This window comes from Tachypleus tridentatus, chromosome 13, assembly GCF_004210375.1.
Source record: "Tachypleus tridentatus isolate NWPU-2018 chromosome 13, ASM421037v1, whole genome shotgun sequence".
NCBI lineage: Eukaryota > Metazoa > Arthropoda > Merostomata > Xiphosura > Limulidae > Tachypleus > Tachypleus tridentatus.
The window spans coordinates 11,139,854-11,164,673 of record NC_134837.1 but is presented as its reverse complement, the minus strand read 5'-3'; the positions used below and the strand labels follow the sequence as shown (position 1 = coordinate 11,164,673).

The 24,820-nt window shown below is 34.8% G+C and overlaps 1 protein-coding gene across 5 annotated transcripts in view; it reads right to left on the bottom strand.

Moving 5' to 3' along the window:
- LOC143237827 (kin of IRRE-like protein 1) overlaps positions 1-24,320 on the bottom strand; it is a 36,723-nt gene extending 12,403 nt beyond the window's left edge. Inside the window, exons 1-7 of one of the 5 annotated variants that reach the window (XM_076477465.1) lie at positions 24,186-24,320; positions 12,381-12,686; positions 11,379-11,717; positions 4,535-4,792; positions 2,422-2,524; positions 1,638-1,822; positions 713-903 (exon numbers count right to left, since the gene is read on the bottom strand). In XM_076477465.1, coding sequence (XP_076333580.1) covers positions 713-903; positions 1,638-1,822; positions 2,422-2,524; positions 4,535-4,792; positions 11,379-11,717; positions 12,381-12,686; positions 24,186-24,234 — 1,431 coding nt within the window. In that variant the 5' untranslated portion in view covers positions 24,235-24,320. Of the gene's footprint in view, positions 1-712; positions 904-1,637; positions 1,823-2,421; positions 2,525-4,534; positions 4,793-11,378; positions 11,718-12,380; positions 12,687-12,904; positions 13,134-13,204; positions 13,372-24,185 lie in introns of those variants that run through there. The other 4 variants (XM_076477469.1, XM_076477466.1, XM_076477468.1 and 1 more) reach the window with 4 other exon arrangements.
- Between the last annotated feature and the right edge of the window lie 500 nt (positions 24,321-24,820).

The following is a 24,820-nucleotide window of genomic DNA, read 5'->3' as shown; positions in this document are numbered from 1 at the left end:
ATGTCACTATTCTTTATTATTCAACAATCCTGTAATTATGTCCTCTGAATCACTATTATAATATTAATTCAGTCAATGTATAGTGTATAGTTAAATTACAATTTATATCATTACATTTGTAGTAGTTTTTGTATTCCTGAAGTGAGTGTTCTGCTTAAACTCTTGTGTTAAACTAATGCTAAATCATGTTTTTATAGAATGAAAACACTGTAGTAGTGACTGAGTTTTATGTAGAAGTTAATTCTGTTTTTTTTAATAGAACTGATGTTAAATCATGTTTTTTATAGAATAGGGAAACTGTGGTAATGACTGAACTTTATAAAGAAATTAATTCTGTTTTTCAATGGAATTGATGTTGTATCATGTTGTTTTTTTTATATAAAATGGGCACACTCTGGTAAGTAACTGAACTTTGTGAAGTCAATTCTGTTTTTCGAGTAATTTCATTTCCAAACTTTGTTAAATTTAGTTCTCAGCTTATATTGTAGTTCTAAAATAAGCTATTGGTAATTTTACCAATTCACGAGGAAAATACTTTCTTCTATAGTTTAAAAATAATTCAAACACATTTGCTACATCTTGAGATTCAAATAATTACATATCCATATTACTGCTTGTAATATGGATAATATATTATTATTATATTACTCTGCGACTCTTACTATGTCAAAATTCAATATTTTCGTAAGCTGTATTGCAAAGAAAAACGTACAGCAACAAATCCTTCAGCTATGTATCTTCCTAGATCTGATCCAGCATCCAGTTTCAGGCTACCCCACTCCCAGAAAACTCTATCAGGTTTAGGATCAGAGCAAAACACAACACTAACTGTAACGTCTTCATTTTTCTCAACTACCACGTTGTCCTTAGTTGTAGTCATTTTTGTAATTACCTGAGGATTTCCTGATAAAATATTATTAAATACGTGGTACCCTTCAATAAAAGTATAAAGAATATACAAAAAAACAGTTAAAGGAACAAAAAGAATTTTAAAAAATCACATTTAGAAAGAATCAACATTCTGAAGATATTATGTGATATTTCATTTATGTAACAAGAAAATCTTTCCCAGTGGAGTGAGAAATAAATGTCCCAGCCACCGTAAAAAGGTTAGTGACTGTAACCCTGGCAGCTCAGCAGTTGGCAGAACATTTTGAAATTTTCATATTTTTGGATTTTACTCAAAAAACTTAAGTAGCAGATGTTATGTTTGAAGTTCTTAAATTGGTTGTAACTGACAAAACCTTTAAAAAAATATTTAGTTTAGATTTGGAGAATTTTACTGAAAACCATAAATACATTTATGACTAATATTAAACTAATTCACTTTCAAAAACCTTCTAGTATTTTATATACTTTACACAAGTACATTTACATTTAATTTCAGTCTTATGTTGAATTTTATAATCCTTCACAGATGGAAAGAAATTCAATTACAATTATAAACCTTATCTTGTTAAATACTAAAAATAAACAACTCTTGTGTTTCCTATTTGTTTCATTAATTAAACTGGTAAATCAACAACATCTTACTTTTAAATATACCTGTTATAAGATTATACGGACCATATGAGAGCAATTTTAAAAAATCTCAGATTATAGCATATCCAGAAAATCCACAGAATAAAAATACTTACCACTGACATCTAATTTAATTTCTTCAGACTGAGTTTTATATTCTTTTCCTTTGATGTAATTTTTTGCTTCACAAATGTATCGACCTTGAAAGCTGTAAGTAACGTTTGGTATGGTGAGAAACGGATCATTGCCCCGTTCTTGCCATGCTAGCTGTTCTCCTGGGACCTTTTGAAGCCAAGAATATCTGAAAATAATACAAGTAGTTGGAAATAGCAACCACTACTTAGATACTTCACTCAACTATGTCTTATTCAAGACAATTTGTTAATTTATTGAGATGTAGCTGCTTGTGAAAAACGTTAGAAAATATACTCTTGTAGTCTGGCACTTGGAGTTCCTGATTGAACTACATTTAAATCACAAATAAATATATAAACTATATACTATTGTCATCTGAGTGTCATTAAAACTTTATCTAACTATGTTCCTTAAATGAAAGAAACTATTATTTTCCAAATTAAAATATAAATAAAGAAAAGTCTCACAGGAGAACTGCATTTATAAAACAGCAGTTAAAAGGTATGATAATACATCACATATTCCTTCTTCACTCGGCTGTCTCACCAATTACATACAAGTTTAACTACTAATTTCATTTCATAATTAATGAAATTCTTATAATCTTTTAAATAGTACAAATACTTTAAACAACCAAAGTTTCATTTGTCTAAACCCCATTCTAACTACTGTCACACTTGTCATGACTGCATTATCATACAGAACAACTACAGTTACATTTACCATGACTGGACTATTGTATAGAACAACTACTAGCACACTTACTCTGGTTGGGGATTTCCAACAGCTTGACAAATCAATTTAGCAGAACTGTAAAGTGAAAGTGACACCTGTGGAGAAGGTTCTACTTTTCTAATCTCTGGTTTATCTAAATCAATAATAATAATAAAGTGTGGCTTATTAAAAACTGTTTTCTGTATATTTATTATCAACACTAATCATCCCACAATTTTGCCATTTAAAATTTTTACAAAATAAAAAACAGGTTTATATCAAATCATTTAATTTTAGGTTCTGGTAATCAATTTGAAATATTAAAAAAAAAAAAAAAAACTCAAGTAATCAGAAATTAAACTTTCATATTCTTTAATAATTCCAGGAATGACTCTTACAAAAAAGAAAGAAAAAAAGGATAGACAGAAAAACAAATTGCTGATAACAACACACTAGGTCTCAAATATTCAGGCCTAGCATGGCCCAATGGTTAGGGCTCTTGATTTGCAATCTGCAGGTTGTGGGGTTAAATTCCTGTCATTGATTATGCTCACTCTTTCTGCCATGGAGGCATTATAAAATTATAGTCAATCCCATTGTCTGTTAATAATAGACTAAATCAAGTGTTGACTGTAGGTGATGTTAACTAGCTGCCTTCCCTCTATTTTATCACAGATAAATTAGGGACAGATAATCTTCATGTAGCTTTGTGAAAAATTCAAAATAAATCAAACCAAAATAAACTTTTTTTAAAAAAGACTTTCATTTGTATTTTCAAATATGCCTCTCTTTTTAATAATTCTAAAAATTCTTAAAAGAAAGCAACATAAAGTCTAATTAAACAGTCAATATTAGAAATATGATTACTCCTTCAGAGCAAATATGTTGATATATTAGTGAAGGAATGTTCTCACATTAAAAGACTTAATTTAAAAGCACTTGTTCCAATTTCCACACATGTTAATTGTGAATTAAACCTGAGTCTGAACATTATTGGTTTCAGCCTGCACTATACCTTGTATTCTTTCTTGATGCTGTTTAAAATGTGTAAAAAGTTAGGCTATACATGCAGTATCAGGTGAAAGTGTTCAGTGTCATTAACAAATTATTTTTACTGACTTACAAAAGTCAACAAATAAACTTAATACAAGTATTTTATCCTTTGTAGAAACTAGTTTGATCTGTGACACTTAATTTATTCCACTTGAAAGTAGAGATATGTAACAAAGTAGGATAGTGGACACTCAGTTTGGTTTACTGGAAAGTACATATATCTTTTAGCAACATAACTTTCACTAAATCATTAGTTTATCAAACATCTTTAAGAACTAACAAATTACTAAATTTGTTTAAAGAAAAGCCTATCAAAAACAGAAAGGTTTCTTGTTATACTCACAACTTCACTTGAGATTCTATCTAACAATCAAACTCAAAAATTTTAAGTACCATCCAAGTACCTACATGTAAACTCATACATATAAATATACAGTAAAGTATCATATGAAAAAAGTTCAAATCTCCTATTTTTGAAATTTATTCTGAATGAAATTAAATGACTGTAGTGTTCTGTATCCCAATGATGGGTTTACGCAAACACTGAAATACACAACCAATGCTATTTATTATTTGAGTTTTTGTTATTTGTCAAAAAACTTTGTTACCTGAGATATGAAACAATAACAAAAAGAATTATTCAACATACATGAATAAAAAGATACTAGAACGAGAAAATATCCTGTTGTTAATTATCAATAACTTCTGGTCTGTAGGTCAGGTCTGATGAGTAACCTGTATGTTAATACAAATTATTGACTTGAAGTATATGATGTCATAAGTTAATGTATAAGAAAGAAAACTAAAGCCAGTAATGATTAGAATACATTAATTGATCAGTTGGGTACCCTTGTTAATATGAATTTTTTCAGTTGTCAACCCAATATCTCGCAAGATTCAGCCAAATTTAGAGACTTTCTAAGCCTAATGAAGGAAAAAGAAACAACACAAATCTTCATTCATGTAAAAACTATTGATCATATTCAAAATATACTGTTCTTTTACAAGATTACTTTGACAAAATCAATATATTAAGTTACTTTGTTAATTTACAGCAAGATGACAGAATCAGCAATGAGTGTTATAAGAATCAACACAAAAAATAACCTACATTTCACATCAAGTGAAATTTCTAATTCTTTGCTTTCTCCAATATCATTTTTTGCTCTGCAGCTGTAAATTCCTGAATCACTTCTTCTAACAGATGTAAATATCAGTTCTTCCTTGATACTATAGACATTAGCCTGCCCCAACATTTTCCAGATAATGCTTGCCTTTGGGTTTGCATCTGCAACACACTTGAGAGTGACTGATGTGCCTTCCTCAGTTTCTTCTTTAGGGCTTCCTTCTAATCTGATTTCTGGAGGATCTGTTTTACCAATTCAAAATGAACGAGATATTTGTTTGATAGATGGAGGTGTTGAATCATCATGAGAATGAATAGAAATTGCATCATTACGTGTTACTTTAAAAATATAAATAATGATTTATTCGTTTCAAATATATATATAAGGCATACAACAAGAAAATGTATATTTGTAATTTTTCTATGAATAAAGATTAACATTTTCCTAAACTGAAAATATATTTTCAACAGAAAAATACTAATCTTAAAATAACTTTTCTTGATTAGTACTGCCCCTATCAGCACAACTTTTCAATGCTTGCCACCAGACTTTCATCTCTCACTTCTGAATATCTACATGTCAATGATTATGCAGCAGCTCTCCACCAGTAGGAGTGTGATACAACCTCTATCATAACCAGCACCCTCTACACATTAGTACTTGTTAATCACTTCGAAGACCCACATCACCTGAAGTGGGAAGGCTGGGTAGGATATGTTTTCAGAAGTACGTATTCATCAGAAATGGAATTCAGTTTAGGAAAATGTTAACTTTCCATACAATATCTTACCTCTGTTCACAAAGTAGCTAAAATCCCACAGTGAACTGGTAGAAGACAAGCAAAAAAAATGACCTCCTTTGAGAAGTGGCCAAAGAGAGACCATGAAATGTGGAATCAAAACAGAAAACTTTATACCTCGGCAGGAGAATGCACCACATCTGATGCAGGTATACATAACTATTTCCCTTTTATAACAGTGTCATGAATATAAAATGTGATAGCACATGAAGAAATCCTATAATACATATATTATTGCATGTCGAGTAGCTAGGGTGTGATAGACCATGGTATTAGTTTGACTTCATCATCCAATAATTGGTGGTATCAGAAATTGTACACCAGTTCCACCATAGGAAGATGATCACCTGCCTCAAAATGAGAACTGATAGTGAAAATAAGCTTTCATATAAAAATGTATCTTCAGATGCATGCATTTACAACCCAACCAACACCTGGTTCACCAGAACCAACATTCAGCAGATGGTGGGAAAGAGGAAAGCCCCAGTGGAATAACACCTCCAGTCCAAAACCTGGCAGTACTGGGTATAGTTCTGCCAGTTTGCAGTTGGAAAAGAATACCCTGCCTTTCACAAGTGGATATATGTGATTCATCCAGTTACAACCATCATCAGATGTGCTGGGAACTGAAATCCAGCAGAGGGACTGTAAACCTAGGGTGCATCTCCAGTCCAAAACTTAGCAATATTGGGCATTTTTCATTCACTTTAAGGACTTACTTACTTTAACTATCTCCAATGAACACCAGATACACCAGCAAGGTACATTTGGAGAATGGTAGAAAGAAGGAATGCCATGGTGTTAAAAAGCAATGTGCCAAATAGAACTACATGTCATTTACACCAAACTCTCAACAGAGTGGTATGATTAATTACTCAAAAGGACAAGCATTTATGGTCTGCCACCCAAGTGACTAGAAACTGTTAAGTGGCAAGGACTTCCATACTCCACAATAAGTAATTAGGGGAAAAAAAACACAGAGATTCCAGAGGACTGCACCACTGGAGACAAAACACAGGTGACCTCAACACCCTATTTTGAAAAGTAGAGCTACCATATCAGTGAAATCAATCAGTCAACACCTGGCAGCATTAGGCCTGCAGTTGGAAGAATCTCAGTACCAGAGATGGGCAGTAATCCCTGTGTGTTTTGCATTAGGCCTGCAGTAGAAAGAATCTCAGTACCAGAGATGGGCAGTAATCCCTGTCTGTTTTGCATTAGGCCTGCAGTAGGAAGAATCTCAGTACCAGAGATGGGCGGTATTCCCTGTCTGTTTTGCATTAGGCCTGCAGTAGAAAGAATCTCAGTACCAGAGATGGGCAGTAATCCCTGTCTGTTTTGCATTAGGCCTGCAGTAGGAAGAATCTCAGTACCAGAGATGGGCGGTAATCCCTGTCTGTTTTGCATTAGGCCTGCAGTAGAAAGAATCTCAGTACCAGAGATGGGCAGTAATCCCTGTCTGTTTTACTCACATGTATCCATTGAAGGATGTAAAGTTTAAGACAGACATGTTTATAAAACACTAGAACAAGGAAGGACTACTAGCAGTTCTACGGAACATACCATCTCTATGATGTGCAGAGAACTACTAGCAGTTCTATGGAACACACCATCTCTATGATGTGCAGAGAACTACTAGCAGTTCTACGAAACACGCCATCTCTATGATGTGCAGAGAACTACTAGCAGTTCTATGGAACACACCATCTCTATGATGTGCAGAGAACTACTAGCAGTTCTACAGAACACACCATCTCTATGATGTGCAGAGAACTACTAGCAGTTCTATGGAACACACCATCTCTATGATGTGCAGAGAACTACTAGCAGTTCTACAGAACACACCATCTCTATGATGTGCAGAGAACTACTAGCAGTTCTACGGAACACACCATCTCTATGATGTGCAGAGAACTACTAGCAGTTCTACAGAACACACCATCTCTATGATGTGCAGAGAACTACTAGCAGTTCTACAGAACACACCATCTCTATGATGTGCAGAGAACTACTAGCAGTTCTACGGAACACACCATCTCTATGATGTGCAGAGAACTACTAGCAGTTCTACGAACCACACCATCTCTATGATGTGCAGAGAACTACTAGCAGTTCTACGAAACACGCCATCTCTATGATGTGCAGAGAACTACTAGCAGTTCTACGGAACACACCATCTCTATGATGTGCAGAGAACTACTAGCAGTTCTACGGAACACACCATCTCTATGATGTGCATAACTTAATCCTGCAACGTAACTGTGTGATGACTGAATGAAGACACTACCAAACCTGGTAGCAACTGGAACTGACCATGGTCAGGACTAACAAGGGAGATTAAAAAAAACAACAACTTACACTTGGTTAGGCTACAGACTGGGATGTGGAATATACTAGGCATAATAGCCCTGTTAATGAAGAAATAGAACAGAGTCTGTGGTATATAGGAATATGTCGACAAACTTGTGAGAAAAAACAAGTACATCTATATGGTACTACAGCCAATCAAGAAGTGATTAACAAGTGTAAGTGTGAAGAGGGCACCAGCTAAGACAGCAGTTGTGTCGTGTTCCTATTGGTGGAGAGCTGCTATATAATTATTTACACATAAATATACAGAATAAAATGTGCAAGTCTAGTGGCAAGTGTTGAAATTTTGTACTGATAGAGGGAAGTACTAATCAAGAAAAGCTATTTTGTGAAAGAGGGTAAAACATCACATGAAAATTATGCTTTGGAACAATTAAACTCTCACCTAAGAAATTTTTATAGTGATTCTTACTTAACTTCCACATACATTTCCACTATTTACTGTTATACTTGAAGTACTATTACAAGTTTTATGTAATGAAGTTTGCTCCTGCTATATATTAACTGATCTCAGTGAAAATTCAGATTACTGATGCTGGTACCTACAGATATCTAGTTGATGATAGATAAAGTTGTCAGAGGTGCAGTGACATTAGTAAAAATAAATCTAGCTGATGACAAACAAAGTTGTTAGTGGTGCAGGGACACTACTAAAAATAAATCTAGCTGATGACAAACAAAGTTGTCAGTGGTACAGTGACATTAGTAAAAATAAATCTAGCTGATGACAAACAAAGTTGTTAGTGGTGCAGTAACACTACTAAAAATAAATCTAGCTAATGACAAACAAATTTGTCAGTGGTACAGTGACATTAGTAAAAATAAATCTCGCTGATGACAAACAAAGTTGTCAGTGGTGTAGTGACACTACTAAAAATAAATCTAGCTGATGACAAACAAAGTTGTCAGTGGTACAGTGACATTAGTAAAAATAAATCTAGCTGATGACAAACAAAGTTGTTAGTGGTGCAGTGACACTACTAAAAATAAATCTAGCTGATGACAAACAAAGTTGTCAGTGGTGCAGTGACACTACTAAAAATAAATCTAGCTGATGACAAACAAAGTTGTCAGTGGTACAGTGACATTAGTAAAAATAAATCTAGCTGATGACAAACAAAGTTGTTAGTGGTGCAGTGACACTACTAAAAATAAATCTAGCTGATGACAAACAAAGTTGTCAGTGGTACAGTGACATTAGTAAAAATAAATCTAGCTGATGACAAACAAAGTTGTTAGTGGTGCAGTGACACTACTAAAAATAAATCTAGCTAATGACAAACAAAGTTGTCAGTGGTACAGTGACATTAGTAAAAATAAATCTAGCTGATGACAAACAAAGTTGTCAGTGGTGTAGTGACACTACTAAAAATAAATCTAGCTGATGACAAACAAAGTTGTCAGTGGTACAGTGACATTAGTAAAAATAAATCTAGCTGATGACAAACAAAGTTGTTAGTGGTGCAGTGACACTACTAAAAATAAATCTAGCTGATGACAAACAAAGTTGTCAGTGGTGCAGTGACACTACTAAAATAAATCTAGCTGATGACAAACAAAGTTGTCAGTGGTACAGTGACATTAGTAAAAAAATAAATCTAGCTGATGACAAACAAAGTTGTTAGTGGTGCAGTGACACTACTAAAAATAAATCTAGCTGATGACAAACAAAGTTGTCAGTGGTACAGTGACATTAGTAAAAATAAATCTAGCTGATGACAAACAAAGTTGTTAGTGGTGCAGTGACACTACTAAAAATAAATCTAGCTAATGACAAACAAAGTTGTCAGTGGTACAGTGACATTAGTAAAAATAAATCTAGCTGATGACAAACAAAGTTGTCAGTGGTGTGGTGACACTACTAAAATAAATCTAGCTGATGACAAACAAAGTTGTCAGTGGTACAGTGACATTAGTAAAAATAAATCTAGCTGATGACAAACAAAGTTGTTAGTGGTGCAGTGACACTACTAAAAATAAATCTAGCTGATGACAAACAAAGTTGTCAGTGGTACAGTGACATTAGTAAAAATAAATCTAGCTGATGACAAACAAAGTTGTTAGTGGTGCAGTGACACTACTAAAAATAAATCTAGCTGATGACAAACAAAGTTGTCAGTGGTACAGTGACATTAGTAAAAATAAATCTAGCTGATGACAAACAAAGTTGTCAGTGGTGTAGTGACACTACTAAAAATAAATCTAGCTGATGACAAACAAAGTTGTCAGTGGTACAGTGACATTAGTAAAAATAAATCTAGCTGATGACAAACAAAGTTGTCAGTGGTACAGTGACATTAGTAAAAATAAATCTCGCTGATGACAAACAAAGTTGTCAGTGGTGCAGTGACACTACTAAAAATAAATCTAGCTGATGACAAACAAAGTTGTTAGTGGTGCAGTGACACTACCAAAAATAAATCTAGCTGATGACAAACAAAGTTGTCAGTGGTACAGTGACATTAGTAAAAATAAATCTAGCTGATGACAAACAAAGTTGTTAGTGGTGTAGTGACACTACTAAAAATAAATCTAGCTGATGACAAACAAAGTTGTCAGTGGTACAGTGACATTAGTAAAAATAAATCTAGCTGATGACAAACAAAGTTGTTAGTGGTGCAGTGACACTACTAAAAATAAATCTAGCTGATGACAAACAAAGTTGTCAGTGGTACAGTGACATTAGTAAAAATAAATTTAGCTGATGACAAACAAAGTTGTCAGTGGTGCAGTGACACTACTAAAAATAAATCTAGTTGATGACAAAGTTGTTAGTGGTGCAGTGACACTACTAAAAATAAATCTAGCTGATGACAAACAAAGTTGTCAGTGGTACAGTGACACTACTAAAAATAAATCTAGTTGATGACAAAGTTGTCAGTGGTACAGTGACATTAGTAAAAATAAATCTTGTTGATAATTGATAATTTTTACCATACTACTTTGTTTTTTCTCACAATACTGCGTTTGAAATGAATAAAAAAAAAAAGAAAGAAATTAGATTATTTTTTTTCTTGGAAGCATGAAACCCTATGTTGGAAATAAAAATATATGAAAAACGAATATTAATTTTATATTTATTTTTCAGAAATCAAAGTTATAAAGTCGGTGGGATCGAAAAACAAAAAGTAAGATAATCCTGTCCTGAGGTGAGTTTTAGTAGATTTGAAATACTTTCCAGCTGACCAGAAGTATTGTGTGATTATTACTTGTCGTGTAATAAGTGCACAATTTTCTTTCTAAGGATTCACTCTTGGATGGTCATTACAATGCAATGATAATAGTTACACTGGAACAATAACATTTATATAACCACCTGCATTCCAGTCTTGACAACGGTTAGAAAAACAACAAGTAAATCTCATTTCTAATTAGAACACTGGATTTTCCCAGCCATGACGTTACTACTCAGGTAAATGATTTTACTTTATCAAATTATGAAGAAAAATGATTTGTAGTTCTGGTTTGTAATGATTAATTATATAATATGATAACCCAAACTGGATGTACTAGAGCTAATTATGATACAATTCACAACTACATAAATGTTTAGAAATAAAGGTGTAGAATGTAATCTAAAAACCAGATTTAGATGAATAGTTCACAAACTCCTTTCTAGTGATGTCATGTAGAGGTGTTATTTCAAGTGTCATACTCACATAATACATCAAGACGAGTGCTGGTTTCTCGGGAGTTAGTATCATAACCTTTGTGGAGGGCCACACACCTTAAGAGCTTACCACTGTGAATCTTTAGAAATGTATAATGCAAGATACTGATGGCCTGCCAGGTCTTAGGCTTTTCTATGTCTGAGCCATTGGTCTGGCTTGCCATAGCCGTGATGTCATTTTCTTCAATAAACCATTTCAGTTCTGCTGGAGGATTTCCTTTTCTGGACACACAGCTTAGCTTCTTAGGCTGTCCTGCTCTTGTCTTGAAGTTTCCACCTGATTTAATCTGAATAGTATTGTCTTCAATTTGGGGTGGTTGAGGGGTTTCTACAGAATTGGGAACAAATGTATCTCCTTTAATCCAATAGATAAAAAAACAAAGATATGTTTTATTTAAAACCAAGAAATACAAATAAACAAATTTAAAAAGAGTACATCAGATGTAGCCAAATATAAAGTTTAACACTGGTTGTTTAGAAGTGTTGTTTTAAAACCTCTATATTTTCAAAATAAATTGTTATTTCACACCTGTTTATTTTTCTCTATGAAACAAGACTACAACTGAAAACAGTCAGTGTATTTTTATTTTGTATTGTGAAAGAAATAAAATTTAAAAACTCATTGTCCATTAAATTTGTGATGAAACCTGCATTGATGACAGTGATAACAATTTGATCAACCACATGTGAAACAAAGATGATTTTATTTATTTCTATTATCATGACCAAGCTATTTACATTATATACTTATTTAAATATGTAGGTATCAAGTATTGTACGTGTGTGAATACCTCATGTATTTCATTAAATGATGATATAAAACAGTGATATAACAGTAAAAAATAAACTAACCATCTTACAAGAGTTAAAAAAACAATACCTGGATTTATTTTATATTTTAAGAAATAAACAAACTTTCAAAACTTTGTTCTTTGTTTTACTATTTCTAATGGCAGTGAAACAGGTCAACATCTGAATAATAACTGCCCACCTCGTACAGTTAACTTAATTTTCTTTGATTTCAAGACAGGGTCGTCTAACGAAATCTGCGTCACCTGGCACTGCCAGTGTCCATCGTCCATCTCCAAATTAGCATTTGTAATTCGAATGCTGCAGTCTCCATCTGAAGGCTGTTTTTCAAAGATGTATTTGTTACTTATTCTTCCAACAACCTCCCCATCTTTTAACCAGACACATTCACCTCGCCTGTTTCTGACTCTGCATGTTAATGTTGCTGTCATACCAGGATCCACTTCACTGTCATTTGGCATGATGTCAAAATCTTGAAGAGCATAACCTATGGTTGTAAAGAAAGAAGGAATGTTACAGCATTTCTTACTGGAACTTTTAAAGTTCCAAAGGAAAATTTATTTAAATTGTTTAATTCTGTATAAAATAATACTTTTATTTTCACCATAGTTATATTATTTATTAATTTTCAGTGTACAAAGAAGTCTTGACAGTTTCAGTATATAACTGTATATATAGCTTTCATTTTATCTAATATATGCGTACAATGATTAATTAATAAAGTCCTTTTGGTATTATAATCTGAAATAGTTATTTACTCTACGTCACATTTAACCACGTGTTTATTTGTTAAGCCTAGCCAAAACTAATCTGAAGTATTGCATTCCTCAACAAAATGCACGTGTAACTCGAATACGACATCCACAACGAAACAGGATAATCAGTTGTGCGAATGCCTACTAAGCACTGACGACTAAATATTACACAATACGTGCCATTAATGACCGAATTACAATATGGAACTTCAAATGTCATGTTTTTGTAATTATTAAAAAAAAATCATACGTAGCCAACAGTGACGCAACTATGAAGAGACACGGAGGGTTACTACCCCTTACTCCATGGCAGTATCTTCAGCTTTCCTTAGCATGTTTCTTATTACCCTCTCCCGCAGGCGAGATAAATAACCGCAATACTTGATCTCTTCTGTTCTTTTTTTTTTATTATTGACATGCGTTATAGGAAAAGAGTTGTAAAAATAGTAAATAGAAATCTCATATCGTCCTTTCAGTTTATTCACTAGAGGAATGTTATTAAATAATTTTGGAAAACTCGGAAGAGGGCTGTTAGATTTGTAGACGGTAATATCATTATTTGTAATTACACTGGGTTTTCTTATGCAGAGTCTCAAACTGGTTATTGATATGAAATGCCCAAGTGCCTCCGAGTGATTTAAAATATAAAAAAAACCTTTTGAAATCATTCACCCTCCCTGAATTTTCGTTAAACTCCCTTTGATAAGTCTGGCTACGCCATTGATGTCCAAACTGCGGAACGGAACTTTTCTTTCCAAATTGAAAACAAAACAAGGACAAATCAATAAAACTAGCAAAAAATGGACTTTGTGTACCCAATATTTGATTTTGAATACACATATATGCTGAAGCGTGTAGGGTTGAAAAATGGATAAATATGTGACGTATATAATCTCAGTGGGTCAAGGGTGAGAAGGACAACAGCTGGTTGTTTAAAGTGCTTAGCAATAGAAAGCTGGGAGAAACGTATGTTTGAAGTGCTCAGAAATAGAAACCTGGGAGAAACGTATGTTTGAAGTGCTCAGAAATAGAAACCTGGGAGAAACGTATGTTTAAAGTGCTCAGCAATAGAAAACTGTGAGAAACGTATGTTTGAAGTGCTCAGCAATAGAAAGCTGGGAGAAACGTATGTTTATTGAACTTCTTATTAAAGTTCATATTATATACCTCTGATAAATTTCGATAAATCACCAGCCCTCAACTAGAGTTGTTATGAATTTCGAACAATATATCAAGCAACATGCGAGCACCAATTCAAGTTTTTACACAGGTCAGTCGTTAGGGTTATGTATCTTAGGTGAAAACAGATGCCCCATAAATTAAAGTTCAGATATTCAACATGCGCGCGTTATGATACTGATAATACTAAATGTGTTTAAGGCCCTGAACTGTTCTCAATAAATGAATTAATGGCGGAATTACACAAAGAACTTTTGTACGAAAATGTCAAATAACGGGTAAGAAAATACAATATTATCCCAGATGTCTAGATTCGTATGTTGGTAAAATACACCTCATTGTTTGGTGTATTGTTCCAGAGTTTAGTGTCATATTTTATGCAATAATTTATAATAGAACTTTACCAACTAACTAAGTTTCATGACAGTTTCTCTCATAACAATGGAGTTACATTTATACTCAGGCCCGGCATGGCCAGGTGGTTAAGGCACTCGACTTGTAATCTGATAGTCGCGGGTTCGAATCCCTGTCGCACCAAACATGCCCGCCTTTCCAGCCGTGGGGGCGTTATAAAGTTACGGTCAATCCCACTATTCGTTGGTAAAAGAGTAGCCCAAGAGTTGGCGGTGGGTGGTAATTACTAGCTGCCTTCCCTATAGTCTTACACTGGTAAATTAGGGATGACTAGCGCAGATAGCTTTCGTGTAGCTTTGCGCGGAATTAAAAAGCAAACAAACATTTATAATGCATTCTTGGTTATGACAGAAAAAATAGAGTTTCGAACCATGTAATGGACACAACCCTTAGTATAGATGTTCCATGGGGTTTTGAATGCTGTACTGGGCACAGCCCTCTGTTTAGATGTTCCATAAAGTTTCGAATCCTGTAGTTCACACAGCCCACTTTGTAGATGTTCACTTAAGAACACACGGTTTATTTTTCAACAAACAATATGACGAAGCGTGAAATAAAATACAGAGAAAGTTACTACATAAACACCGAGGTTTTATTTTCGGTATATTACAAAATTATGACGGTGTTCTTATTAGTTGAAACTTACACTAATAATCTCTGACCACCGTGACTCGTATTTTAGCGATAGTTAAGAATAACAACTCGAGGTTCCACAGAAATTGAAAACAAAAAACAAACAACGCGTGATCAGCGCACGAGGTTCATCTGTTGGGCCGACCTCGTATATGAAAGGAAACATTGATTTTAATTTTGAATTTACTTCGTGTATTTACACTAAATATCACAAACAACGTCTGAGTAAAATACACAAAGCTGGTGTTAAAAAACATCAGATGTGTTACAAAGATATTAGTATACAAGATGTATCTGTGAAGTGATGACGTCAGTTTGACAAGTCAAAGTTCTAGGTGATGTCCATGATAGGAGAATTACACTATAGTCCTTTATGTTGCATACTACAGTATGCATAACCTCGAAAGCTCTAAATGCATATCTACAGTTTCATTCCGTATTCCTGTACACTGTATCTGATATTTAATCTCCTCTACTACGAACCGCCTCTGTATCAGTAATGTAGGATAAAATAGTGATAATCGTGACATAATACAATGCTGCTCCCAACCATGTACAAAGTAGGAAAGTCTGTCATTTTTATACTAAATTCAGTAACAACAAAACAGTCAAACATTTACACTGTAGACGATAAACAATGATCAGAAAATTAAAACTGAAATGTTACACAACAACAGTTACCTCGTAACGTACACTCTACTGGTATAACACAACAGTTGATATGTTAGTGTACAGGAACAGTTACCTCGTAACATACACTCTACTGGTATAATACAACAGCTGATATGCAAGTCCACAACAGAAATTACTTCGTAACGTACACTTTATTTGGTACATAACATTTAGTAATCCTTCTTTGAGTTTTCTGATTAAAATAAACTGATTTATTTAGCCGTGATGTTTAATAAAACACGCCAGTTTGTTGCAACAGGACGTGTGGGATGTAGAGTAATCGAGTGCAAGCACTAATACCTGCTGTTTGTAAGTTCCCGCCTGTTTACGACAGGATGTTAAGACGGGCAGGTCACTGTAACAGTTCTATGTGGTTGACAAAATACAAAAGAACGGGACCACAGGTGAATAAATAAAAACGGAAGTTCCATGCATTCGGAAGTCCTCGAATCAGAATGATGACACATCACAAAGTTTAAGCCACGTTATCCACATGCGATTTAAATTATACGTAATTCTATTGATCATTCATGGACTTGTTGAAAACGTAACTGTTGTTGTTGGTTGGAGCATCTTTTGAATGCGTTTTAAATAAACGAGTAATACTGACGATTTTAAATGAACTTATAAATGTTTGAGTGTTGTGATACTGAAAACTTTAAATGTACTTAAAAATGTTTGAGTGTTGTGATACTGACAATTTTAAATGTACTTATAAATGTTTGAGTGTTGTGATACTGACAATTTTAAATGTACTTATAAATGTTTGAGTGTTGTGATACTGACAATTTTAAATGTACTTATAAATGTTTGAGTGTTGTGATTCTGACAACTTTAAATGTACTTATAAATGTGCATGTGTTATGATACTGACAATTTTGTATTTCTACAATATCTCCTTATAGAGAAGCCCTCTACAAAATACCAAAATAGTATTTTAATCTAACCTTAATGGAAGAGATAAAGAAAACATCAAGAAATCCACAGTCATTTGGATCACCACAAGTATATCTATGTACAGTAGATATAGTAGGTATACCCTTATGTAATGTTGGGTCACCACAAGTATATCTATGTACAGTAAATATAGTAGGTATACCCTTGTGTTATGTTGGATCACCACAAGTATATCTATATACAGTAGATATAGTAGGTATACCCTTGTGTAATGTTGGATCACCACAAGTATATCTATGTACAGTAGATATAGTAGGTATACCCTTGTGTAATATTGGGTCACCACAAGTATATCTATATACAGATGATGTATAATGTATCCTTTGTTTATATAGTTAAAGAGGAAGTTCTATCTTCTCGTGACTCACTTATCCATTTTGTATATCGTACCTCGTTTTTAACAGCTATGGTATTAGTTTATATAACGTATTATTGTTGATGGAGTAGCGGACACGTTTTTGATTTACCCTTAACTACTATTGTTTAATGAAAGTATACAAGATATACGGTTATACGGTGTATTTTGCTCATGGATGATACGATACCTACACTACTCACGTACTTAATATTATAAATTGTACGTGTCTGTAACAAAGTATACGAGTTTATCACAGATCCTGGGAGGGATGGAGGGTATAATCTCCCCCTTCATTTTAGGTGGGGGTTATGGTGCATACAACCATCCCCCCTACAGTTTGGTCTGTTGAATTGTTTTATTGCATCACAGGCCTACAAACTGAGTATTTGTTCTTGTGATTCTCGTGTTCTTACCAATCGAATTACATAATTAGGCCTAGATGTAGGCTTTTTCAGTAGCCGAAATGTACATCTTTAATACAGGCGTGCTTCTGAGCTTTTCGATCTAAGCGATAGTTCTAAGTATCAGTCAGTAGGCCTAAGTATACATGCAAGTATCGTGGCAACAACATTACCTAATATATTAATGTGCATGTTTACAGCTTTCAGGTTCACGTAATCAGAGATTACCAATTTGCAAATTGAACAGTCCACATAAGTGGTTGAAAAATCATCCCCCCATCGGATGTAAAAAATCTACGCCCCTGAAATTATTAACGTACACTTCGTTTCTGGTATCACTTATGGGAGAGAAGAAATATGCCTCGTCTTGAACTAGGTTATTCCTTGCCTTAGAATTACATTTTTATAGGCTCACTTATGCATTTTAACACTTGCCAACCATTAAATTGGTATTAGATTATTTTCTGGTCTGTCAGTTAGTTATGTAGAAATATCACAAATTTGGTTTACTCCCTTTCAGTTACTGGGATATGCTTTATAACACGAGTGGCTTGGCATTCTGGGAAGTCGTAATAAAATTCCAAGCAAAGCTTGTCGTTTCTAAGAATTGCTTTTTTGTCTTGGTTACGTGATTTTTTTAAATACTTGAGAATCGCTTTCATCGCAGTATATTGATATAGTCAAGTAAGCACAACAAACAAAGAAACTCGATTATTGTCTATAAATGTTTCTCATGTGTCACAGTTTTGTACTACCTGTAGAAGTCTCTTTTATTGCGTAACATGAGTTTAAAAAATAACAATAAAACTACTTAATTTTTTCTTTCTCTTATCGCTCTGTTGACTTCATTTTCAATACGTTTCTTTGTTTTGTTTGTTTGTTTTTGAATTTTGCACAAAGCTACTCGAGGGCTATCTGCACTATCCGTCCCTAATTTAGCAGTGTAAGACTAGAGGGAAGGTAGCTAGTCATCACCACCTACCGCCAACTCTTGGGCTACTCTTTTACCAACGAATAGTGGGATTGAACGTCACTTATAACGCCCCCACGGCTGAAAGGACGAGCATGTTTGGCGCGACGGGGATGCGAACCCGCGACCCTCAGATTACGAGTCGCACGCCTTAACACGCTTGGCCATGCCGGGCCAGCACTTTCACTACATGAGTAACATTAGAGGAATTTTAATTTTTCCTTGTGAGACACAAAAAAGATTTCTACAGCTCGGAAGCAGACGAAGTTTACGTAAATGTAACTTGTATGTTGCAATCTCTTTTGATATTCTATTTATTTACCAAGTAAGACATAACACAGTAAACATCCATACACTGAACTTGATACGTTAGACCAAACTCTAAGTGGCCTTAAATATTAAAACGTAGGATGTAACACAACATTAGACGATATGTAATGTACTCCCTGTCGAAAATACGTACTAGCTTTCAGTTCAGCGTAGTATCCACTCATGAGCAAAACTCATCTTATAGCCGTGCCAAACGATAGACGTTTAGGAGCAGACAAAAAACGAACATTTCATCTTATGGGTTAGCTGTTGTTACTAATGTCTCAACAAGTAAACTCGTTCTCGCTATAAAATAAATAACTTGCATAAATATCTCATACATTCAGTCTAGCCATGGTTGTGATTTAGTTAAGAATAACTGGTTGTAAACAATGTAAAACCAAAAACGTTTCAAAATACTAACGATAGCAAATGTTCTAAATACCAAAACGAAGCCAATGTTAAACCTTATACAGTAATGTGTCAGCACTTCAGTATAGCATACACAGAACAACAGTTCACAATACTTGTGTCAGTGTCGTGTCTCACTGTGTCAGTACTTCAGTATAACATACACAGAACAACAGTTCATAATACTTGTGTCAGTGTCGTGTCTCACTGTGTTAGTACTTCAGTATAACATACACAGAACAACAGTTCATAATACTTGTGTCAGTGTCGTGTCTCACTGTGTCAGTACTTCAGTATAACATACACAGAACAACAGTTCATAATACTTGTGTCAGTGTCGTGTCTCACTGTGTTAGTACTTCAGTATAACATACACAGAACAACAGTTCATAATACTTGTGTCAGTCGTGTCTCACTGTGTCAGTACTTCAGTATAACATACACAGAACAACAGTTCATAATACTTGTGTCAGTGTCGTGTCTTACTGTGTTAGTACTTCTGTGTAACATACACAGAACAACAGTTCATAATACTTGTGTTAGTGTCGTGTCTCACTGTGTCAGTACTTCAGTATAACATACACAGAACAACAGTTCATAATACTTGTGTCAGTGTCGTGTCTCACTGTGTCAGTACTTCAGTATAACATACACAGAACAACAATAATACTTGCGTGAATCGTTGACGGTTACTTGCAACTATGTTACTTGTTCATCAAACACCTTTCAACGGACTGTTTGGGGGTTCGATCCTCACAAAACGTACAGCATTTAGTAATCTATTTTATCTTCACTTCTAATTAAAAGCATTTGTTTGTTCTTATGTGTAAAGCTTCGCAACGGGCTATCTATGCTCTGCCCACCGTGGATATTGAAACCCGTTTTTAACAGATTTACCACTGAACCCCCAGACAGTAACTAAGAGGAGCAACAGTTATAATAATTAAACATAAAGAGCACGTGAATCGTCGATGTTTTGTTAGAAATTCATTGAAGTTGTTTCAACGGAAACTATAAAATGGACACCACCTGGAAGATGTGGCAGGAGGGGCAACTGCTCCCAAAATATTAAGAAAGAATCAGACAGTGATGTGCAAGTTTTATATTCTAAAACCAGGCCTTACATTATTACACTGTCAATTCTGAAAAATCGAAATGCCTTCAATGGCCGACCCCTGAGAAAATATTCCATCCACAGTTAAATCTCAAACGACATTGTTGTGAACAAACCATTTTGTGTGTATATATATATTTAGACGTATGTTGTGAACAAACCACTTTGTGTGTATATACATATTTAGACGTATGTTGTGAACAAACCACGCTGTGGTGATATATATATATATGTACATACGCATTTGTACCTACTGACTGTCCTGCATCTTTCTAGTAGAGTACATACTATAAACATACCATACAGTAGTGTGTTATCTGTCAGTCAGTAGACACTAAAATGGATTCACCTCTTTTCTATTTCATGAATACTTTAATCAAAACTTAATGGTAAAACTAAAGTTTTGGACCTATTAATGAGTAATTAGCATTTTACATTTCGTGTAAAATAATTTCTGAACGCATTGTTTTCCTAACTTTCTACTTCATCACGCTGACAAATAGTATGCAGCACAAAACAACGAAGGATATACCCTCTACATGTCGGTCATCGACGAATATTAATATTATTTATAACTATTCTTTACATTACTTAGAAACTAAAATACCCATGTAATTTAACGCAGTGAGTAGGAATTCGTGACAGGATCATTTTTAAGAGTGCCCCACCCCACCAAGCACACACGTTTGGTATAACAAATGACATAAAAGAAAGGTCAACCCATTTCACCATGTTCTTACACCACCCTAAATGATTAAGTGTACAACTACATTATAATACGTAGCTGCTTTTACAACAATATATTGTAAAGGATTTTGTGCAGCCACTAAATAGGGTCCGCTTTAAAAAAAAAACCTGGAAACGTCTCAACACGCTCGTGCAGTCAGAAAGAATGCGACTTTACTGTCCTTGGATCAAACTATTTAAACTGAGAAGCTGTAACAGTTGTTCTCTTACTAGAAATAGTATCAAATTCTGTATATCACCAAAAGTATCGCTAGATATCATGTGTGTAAAATATATTTCAGCAACATCAGATAGGCGTTCAACACGGAAGGGTTTCACCGAATTTTTGACTCATGTTTGGAAGTTAAGTAGGTTAGGTTCCGGAACTGCACTGGTTAAATATTAATGCATGCTAACTTTTTACAGCTGTAAGGATTATATTGGTTTTAGAAACAACTTTATTCTTGTATTAATTAATAACTTAATATCTAACTGCAACGCCCCCTACATTCCTGTACCCATTTATACTCTCTTTGCTAACCTGAAGATGACCTAAGAAGGTCGAAACGTTGTTCTGCACTTATTTTAATTAAAGTGCTAATACCAATACCAGCCGTCTTGAGAATACATTTTCACTTCAAGTGGGTTTCTCGTCATCACGAAACCGACTATTCAAATCCCTTACGTGGCCCGGCATGGCCTAGCGCGTAAGGCGTGCGACTCGTAATCTGAGGGTCGCGGGTTCGCGCCCGCGTCGCGCTAAAAATGCTCGCCCTCCCAGCCGTGGGGGTGTGTAATGTGACGGTCAATCCCACTATTCGTTGGTAAAAGAGTAGCCCAAGAGTTGGCGGTGGGTGGTGATGACTAGCTGCCTTCCCTCTAGTCTTACACTGCTAAATTAGGGACGGCTAGCACAGATAGCCCTCGAGTAGCTTTGTGCGAAATTTCCAAACAAACAAACAAACCCCTTACAACCAGTGTTGTATCTTATCTAGTATTCTACAGAAGGTTTGGGTACCATATGCCAAGTAGGTTTTGTTGTAGATTCGCAAAATAATAAGACTGTTTAGTTTGAATTTCGCACAAAACTACACGATCTCGAGGCGGGCCATCTGTGCTAGCCATCCCTAATTCAGCAGTGTAAGACTAGAGGGAAGGCAGCTAGTCATCATCACCTACCGCCAACTCTTGGGCTACTCTTTTACCAACGAATAGTGGGATTGACCGAAAAATTATAACGCTCCCACGGCTGAAAGGGCGAGCATGTGTGGTGTGACGGGGATTCGAACTCATGACCCTCAGATTGTGAGTCAATCTCCCCCTATCCACTTGGCTATGCTGGGCCTAATAATAATAATAATAATCACAAACAAGCTGTTTTGAGCGGATTTCCTTTTCTTTGTAAGTCTAACATGCGTGCATTTTTATACGTGTACAACCTTAGTAGACAATAGTAAAGGTTTTACAGTGTTGTTCAAACTGAATCTCTACGGGTTTCATGCAGTTCCTTAGGGTCCTTATTATAAACCACTGTTGTGGTTCATAATACGGTTACTGGTGAGAAAGGTGCACTTTCCACGAGTCACAACTTCTGAATTACATTGCATTAGAAACTGCATGTGGCAAACACATTTCAGCCCACAACTGTATCACCCCATATATGATTTTACTTTTTTTTATTACTGTTAAAGTTGTATTGTTATTATTATGAAGAGGGCCCGGCATGGCCAAGCGTGTTAAGGCATTCGACTCGTAATCCGAGGGTCGCGGGTTCGAATCCCGGTCGCACTAAACATGCTCGCCCTCTCAACCGTGGGGGCGTTATAATGTTACGGTCAGTCCCATTATTCGTTGGTAAAAGAGTAGCTCAAGCGTTGGCGGTGGGTGGTAATGACTAGCTGCCTTCCCTCTAGTCTTACACTGCTAAATTAGGGACCGCTAGCACAGATAGCCCTCGAGTAGCTTTGTGCGAAATTAAAAAAAACAAAAAAAAACAATAATTCCTGCCTAGGTGTCACTGCATAATTTGTGAATGACTTGCTTCAAAAGGCTTCTTTTGGTTTGTCGATATGGTGACAATTTAAAACGTTGTACTGGTATTTTACTATTCCTTCTGAAGATCCTCTGTTACTTTTAAAAATATAGATATATTTATAAATATCGCAAGAATATTTAATATTAAAGAATGTAACACTGTCGTTGTTACAGACAACAAAAATGTATTTGTAAATCCGGTGAAAATCGGGCTATTTCGGTTAGTATAACGCAAACAACTAAAATTTACCGGATTTACAAATATGTCATTTGCCACCACGGAGCCAAATTTGATCAATATTTAATCATCACCATTAACAGCAGCATGTAAACACAGGAGCTTTAACCATGCATGTTGGTTAAGACTAGTGCTAGCAAATCAGTGACCTATGAAAAAGTTGGAAACCGTTTGAAACACTTCCGCCGTTACAGATGCGAGATACGAAACTAGTGTTTACTTTTGGTAAACGAACTGTGACATCTATATTAGACGTATTATATTTATGATCATTGCAGATTTTGAAACAAAAGAGGAACAAAATTCCGGTGTTTCCAAGATTAATTAAGAACTAGACGTTCGAGATTTTCCTTTCAGGTTATATTGTCACTTCGTAGCTTTTCATGAACAATTATTAAAAATCAACCCCACTCTTTAGAATTATTTATATTTATAACCGTCCACCGTCATTTCTAGCCACATTCCTCTACACAGACTACATACAAGACAGGTGTTAGGCTACGTAGAGAAAAAGACGTTTGGCTTGCGGGCAGACAATATCTGTCAAATCAACACACAAAGGAAACTTTACACAAGTTGTCATACAAACTTTTGGAAACTATTTATCTGACTAATATGGTGTATAGCTGAAATAACATTTAACATTTGTGACAAAACTACGCTTTTATTGTTAGTCTAGTACTATAACACTAGCCGCGTGGAACTTAAAAGTTTGTATTATAACGACTGTGTTAGCAAAACTAAAAATAAAATGTAGACTTAGTCAAACCTAATTTTAAAATTATAGAATACATACGCATGTCATAGAAGCTTACCTGTTATTATAATTAAATTTATAATCCACAACGGTTCGATGAAGTTCATTTTTACACAAGTTTATATATATTTTTACATCTAAAATACAACACACAACCTCCGTACCTACTACTTCCACAAACTGAACATTAAGTGCTAATAATAAGACAACTTGTTTTCAAAACGATATAAGCGCCGTCACGTGGCTTGAGTGAGAACACTCACAAGCTCAGCTATAACGCACGGAGCGCAGGAGTAAAAACACCTCACTCGACCATTGAACTCGATTGAAGGAAATCCCACAAAACATGTATTTAAATAAAAACATTTTGGAGATAAAGAGAACTGATTTGTAACGTTTTGTATATATATTTATATGCATCGATTTTAATCTGTTCAGTATATTTAAAATAAATTGAAAGATCGTTGTACTGAGACGTAGGAAGTAGTGGATGGCACGACTCCCCAAATTTTAATCCAGCCCACTACAAATAATAAAAAATTGGGGAAAATATTCAAAGGAAAAGTATCAGAGTGTAAGAAAAAAAAACCTAAATTAAGGTCTGGATCCCGGCCGTAATGGGTACGCTAGGAGCGTATATTCCCTCGTTTTACTCAGTTAGATAAACTTCAGACCTTCTTATAATTTGCTCGG